The sequence below is a fragment of the Mycetomoellerius zeteki genome, unplaced genomic scaffold (genome assembly GCF_001594055.1).
Source record: "Mycetomoellerius zeteki isolate Tzet28-1 unplaced genomic scaffold, Tzet1.0 scaffold2039, whole genome shotgun sequence".
NCBI lineage: Eukaryota > Metazoa > Arthropoda > Insecta > Hymenoptera > Formicidae > Mycetomoellerius > Mycetomoellerius zeteki.
This window is the reverse complement of record NW_017256999.1, coordinates 1-6,294: the sequence shown is the minus strand read 5'-3', so window position 1 is coordinate 6,294 and position 6,294 is coordinate 1. Positions and strand designations below refer to the sequence as shown.

At 29.6% G+C, this 6,294-nt stretch overlaps 1 protein-coding gene across 1 annotated transcript; it reads right to left on the bottom strand.

Annotated features, from left to right (window-relative positions):
• Positions 1–1,759: 1,759 nt before the first annotated feature.
• On the bottom strand, positions 1,760–5,858 carry LOC108720157 (uncharacterized; the record flags this gene model as incomplete). Its single annotated transcript, XM_018447554.1, has 3 exons — positions 1,760–2,338; positions 3,393–3,759; positions 5,522–5,858. Coding segments are annotated over 3 exons (1,283 nt in total), but the record flags the coding sequence as incomplete, so codon positions are not given.
• Between the last annotated feature and the right edge of the window lie 436 nt (positions 5,859–6,294).

The following is a 6,294-nucleotide window of genomic DNA, read 5'->3' as shown; positions in this document are numbered from 1 at the left end:
CGTTGTCACTAATGGCGACCCTATATGGGATGTCTAAACACCTCCTTTGATTATAAATCAAAGAGTATTCCATTCACTAGGGCTATCAGAATCCTTCAGTGTGATTCTAGATGAATCTGGAGCTATCCGGAGCTCTTAAACGGGCTTTAATAAGCCTTAAGTTTTTTAAACAGGTTCGTGAATTTAATAGAACGTTTCTTGGCGTATTTAAAATTTATTAAAATGAAAATTTAAAAAAAAATGAACTTTTGGCAGCTCTTACGGACCTGTATTAGTTTTATTATTATTATTTCACGCGTTTTACGTTTCAAACGTGTGTTTGATTATTTGTAAAATGTATTATTAACATAATGAGCTCCTATCGGCTCTTTGAATTGTAAAGTGTTTGAATTTAATTTTAAGTAATGTGACTTCTCCTCAATGTAAGAATAAAATTATTGTGTTTGAACAAAACTTGTTGATTTTATTGACTGAGCTAACCTTAGCTATTTTATTACCTTTATTAATTACCTTTCACCGGATGTGTCATTCTTGGATTTTTTTGCATCTGAAATGAATGTTTTTCTTATCGAAGAATTTATATTTTATGAGGAGAATAATCTTGTATTATGTCAAAGAAATATTTATTTATAAAAACTGTGTATCTTATATATATAACGCATATTAAAATTACTTTATCGAACTGATTTTATTTTTAACATTTTTTAAATTAGAGGGTTGGCTCTAGTTATCTTTTGGAGGGCTCTTGCTGTCCGGTTGCGGCTGTGTTGGCTCCCCCATCGGTTGTACGTTCCGTATTTGGTCCATCGGCTTCCCAAGAATTAACTGTGCTTCTTCCGGAGTCTGAGAAATTTAATTTACGTCTATTTATTCTTAAAAAATTGAGGCGATTCGCATTAGTCTCTGTAAGACAGAGTGGCGGTTGCAACGTTAGATAAGGTTATCCTTGACATAAAAAAACACAATTTTATACAATAATATACTTGTGTATTTTCAATATTACAGTATTTACTGTTCTTTATCTGTGATATACCACATTCGAAAATACTACAACTTTGACCCATTAGGAAAAATATTTAATTTATTTTTATAGCATCGGCGTAATGTTTTCATAAAAGTACATACATTTGACTAAAGAATCACGTTGGTCTTATTTCGATTACTTTTATTTTCAAAAATAACTAATTTATATTCTTCAAAACATATTTTTCAAAAAGATCTTTTTTTAATAACAATTTTTTTATAACTTAAGAATAATTTAACTAAATTTGAGTTGCATCAATCGCTTTGTTGAGAAATTTTACCCCAAGAAAGTATGGTTTTGAAAGTATTTTGAAGAATATTATTATGGTTAAATAAGTGAATGAAATTACAAAATCCCAATTCTCACCAGTGTGCCGTTTATGGATGCTGGGATGAAGTGTGCTGTTTGAGGGTTAAATATATTTTGAAGATTTCACTTTTCGGACTAAATATTAGATAGTGCTAAATAAATACAGTGGAGGAAAATAATCAGATGTGACTTCGATGCATGTATGGGAGTTAAATATATTTTCCGAATAAAATTCGCTTGCAGATTGAAAAAATTTATTTTAATACAAGTTTCAATGATTCGATAAAAGAAGGTGCTGAACAATATATCACACTATATAATTAATAATAGTTAAACATTCCGCGAAGTGTACATTTTGCTATCTTTTTCGCAAGATTTAATCTATAAAAGAAAAGCTTCAAATAAATTCTGTATAAAATCGATTTCTTAATTCCAAGCTAACATTTTCGGGATTTCGTCGTTTGTCCTAGTTTTTAGTTGCTTTCCCGTACTTTTTCTTATTCCTATTTGGTTCTCAGATCTAGAAACCGATTGACCAATTATCAATTCCAATATGAAGACTATAGTGGCGCAACTATATCCTATGATGAGAAAATAAAAGCTGAACGCAAGCTGCTTCAGCAACATCACTTTAAAGCCTTTTTTTTTTTCATCATTCCTGAATCTCTCGCGTCTAATCTCCGTAACAGAGTCAGCTCGGGATTTCATGATTAAGCCGGCCTGCGTCATGTATCGAATAATATCGTTCACTCGTTGATACAATGGCCAATCTTCGCGAGTGACATACGATTTTGTCAACTCGAACAATATTCTTGATTTAATAAGATCTTGGCCCTTAATTCTATAGTACAAGTGGTAACAGTCCCCCAAGCACACAGCGTTCGTCGAATTCTCTACGAATTTCTTGCATTCTTCATACGTGACTTCGACGTAGCGCGATTCCAATACAGGATCGTTCAATAATCGTTTGAATTGACGCGGTCCGTATATAGTGTATCCGGATTTCTGTAAAAAGATAAAAGGCTTATTTTTTTTGGTTGAACTTTTGCACCAGTTCACTTTCTTCTTTTTCTTCTCTTTTCCTGAAGAGAAAAAGAAGAAAGATGAACTGGTGCAAAAGTTCAGCTAAAAAGAACAAGCCTAAATATAATTTAAGTATCAAACATATTACAATATATTTAATACAGATATGTTTATGTATATGTATCAAATGTATTATAATATATTTAATGCATATATATACATATATCAATATATGTGTATTGTTGGGAGAGTATGCACGCAGGGCTGGACTCCTCGTATGAAAGAATGAATGTTTCACTCGAACAAATAGAGTTTATTGTGGGTAACACAAAAGCAGTATAAATTGAATTGATACACTTGTCATCAGTTCTTGCTACAGAAAAAAAGGATAAAAGGACAAACAGCGCAGGAAAACAAAACGTGCGATAAGCCAGCGTAACAACTAACGACCTACACCGGAAGAAGCTACTAACTAAAACATGGCGCTACAATCGTAAGGCTCGGTGGTTAATAAAGGCGCGAGAATTATAAAAATATATGCAACATGTATCAAACCTATAAATAAATCTACATACACACACACATCATGGTATTATCGATTAGTGATGCAGCGTTATAAAGCATCGATAATTTTATTAATAAGAGAAAAATAGTTTGTATTAGATTGTGTTATAGGGATTTGTCTGTTAAATAAAATTTAAAACAATTGAAATTGTAATAAAATAAAAACAAAATTTTTAAACATTAATATCATTTTTTCTTAGACCGCGTATGTACGAGACAACCGATAAAATTTTTAAAGCCATTAGCTTTCTCTTTTTTATTTAAAAAATAAAACTTTCTCTTTTTTTTATTTCAAGAGATATCATTTGACATTTATACTATTCTTTCGCAAAACTCCGTATCTATCTCACAAAAAATAAGAAAAGATGACTGTGTTTTAGTTTATGTTGATTATAAATAATATGAATAAAAAGAAATATTTAGATTTGTTGTCGTGTGAAAAGCGAATAATAAAATAAAACTTTATTATTACCTTAAGACTTTCTGTGGTGTCAATATCGCGATAATAAATCGGCACAGTGAGCAATGCTGATAGGTGGCTTTGGAATAAAGCGTTTATGTTGAGGAATAGAATCAATATCATGCATATAAAAATTCTGGTGGAACTAATTTTTGGTGGATGTAGAATTCCCACACAGATCACAAGTCTTATCACCTGTAAGCTGGCTTTTATGTATCCCTCGCTCTTCGTGAATAGTACATAAGCCAACAGACACGTTATGACTATTCCTACTATCACTTCTGGTGACATAAATTTTAACAGCCTGATATATTGGGAGATTTTTGAATGTGGTTGTGCTATCACACAAACGCCTGATCTTGTATGGGGATATGTGTATCTGAAAGATAAATGTTATTTATTTTTATTATTATTATTTATTAAATATTATTCTACATTAATTTTTTATATTTATTGATATGAGATATCATATTACTATGGCGCCGGACGGCACCGCACGATTGTCAGCTATAAAATTTCAAAAATTTTGACCCTATTTTCTCGTAAACTTAACGTAATAGAGTATTCTATCTTAGTTAGATTCGAATTCATAAAAACCGACTTTTTTTTCAAATGATAGAGACAAATCAAAGAAGGATGTTAAGTTAGGGCCGTTTTTCGGTCAAAATAAAAAAGTTCCAAGATATACAAATTATGCATTATATTATATTAAACGGTTATTCAAGCAGATTCGAATAATATATCACTTATCTTGGGAAAACATCACACAGAATCATATTACTTTTTGATAAACAATAATATAAGGATGAAATGATTCCACAAGTGTTAAAAGCGTTTAGTAATATGCGTATTCTATTCCTACTACACTTTTAGTATACGTATAGAAATTATAACAAAGTAATGAATACAGTAGTTATCTTATTGCGTTATACAATTATGGCGTCAAACTGTACGTAGGGACCTGGGGTACGTAGGAACCTGGGGTATAATGAAACCATGAGGTATAATGGGATGTATTCGATATCTTTTTACAAACATGCTAATATGTAATGAATTGTCAGACAATAGTTACTGTTAGATGAATCTTATTATATATTGTTATTAGTTGTCATATTATTTTTACCTGAAAATTGCTAAAAATTGTTTAATGTGTTTGCTTTACTGTCCGCGAATGAGTTACAGATTCTTTGGTATGTTCGTATAAGGTAAGCAATAACAAAATTCTATTTTTTATTGTCATAAGTACATTTATGTCATTATATAATCTTTTTTTGTTACTTTAGTAAAATCTATACAAATATATTGATTATCCGTGATATTTTATATTATCTAAAGTAAATTTATGTACTTCGAGGCATAATGGTGCACTGGTGTTATTTTATGTTTAAAATGAGTTTATGATTCATGTGCAAGTGTAGATAAAAATGATGAGAATTATTTTATTTGTATTATCTTCTTAATCATTTTTATTTATGTTCAATATATTATAATAACAGTATATCTTGTATAATGTATCACTCAGCATCACATATAGAATCATTAATAAAAAATTAAAAATTAAAAGTGCAACAATGTATTTTTACTTATATTATATGTTCTAAGTCACTTTTAAGCAATGTTCAATATTAATTTTTTTTTTTTTAAAATAGACAAGTTTTCTGTGGTGCCCCATTATGCCCTGCATAAATGACATAGTGAGGTTACGATACACTCTCACAAAACAATAATTTTGTCCTGTTAATCTATACTTTTGCAGTAAAACTTAAGTTTTCCTTATAGTAAATACTTCAAAAAATATTTTAATATATAACAAAGTTGATTTATTTATCTTTAATATGTTTAAAACTTGAAAAAATCTAACTATAACCATTATACCCCAGGTTCCCCTACGTCTTGCGAAGTTTCTTTTCTCAAAAAGAAGCGTCCGTATGTTTAAGTAATACAATCCTTATTGCTCAATTCTTGTCTTATTTTTTCTTACTTTTTCAATAAATATGATAGTATAAATATGGTAGATTTCTTTTGATATGATGTATAATTTGTACATTTCGAAACTTTTTCATTTTGACCGAAAAACGGCCCTAACTTAACATCCTCCTTTGCAGATCTCTCTTTTTTTAATTCATTTATTATTGTCTTACCTGGTTTTCCACAATATAAACAAACTTCTCGTATTCATGCCAATGTCTATCTTGCCGTCGCTCAGAGGGGCCATCAAACCCTCTAGAGTACCATTCGGTCCTATACCACCGAGTCCGTAGATACTGCCGTTATAAATCTTGATTGCTAGAGACGCTTTTAATTTGTATAATAATATCTTGATGATTTCGCTATTATCGCCGCGAAATTTCTCTTCATCCGATAAACTCAAATCGATTTTTATATACGGTTTCATTTCGACGGCGTTCAATCGGATTTTATAGCCTTGCAAAGTTATCGTTTTATCAAAATTCAGATTTTTGCACATCTTGTCCGTTTCTAAAGAAAACACAATGATTGTCGTATAAATTCTTTAAAAATGGCTTGTGCTTCAAAATGCAGAAAATAGTATTATATAATATTACAAGTTCTTTGTCTTGGAACATTTATTGTTTATTAGCTTTTAATTGGTTCTAATAAAGTTTATTTTTTAATTTATTAATAATTAAATACATCTATTTGAAAACATGTATTAGATCTTATGATGCTATAATTATTTTTTCTAATATCATACAATCTTTATAAGTTTAATTAAAATTTCAAACCATTATGTGAGTGTTTAATATATGTATGTTCATAAAACTCGAGTGTAATTAATAATGTATTATAGGACAATGTAACATTTTAAAGAATTTTTTAAATAAAATTTATGTAATATATAAATAAAAATTTTTAAATTAAGAAGAGCCATAACGGTCAGAACGTTAAGATGTTG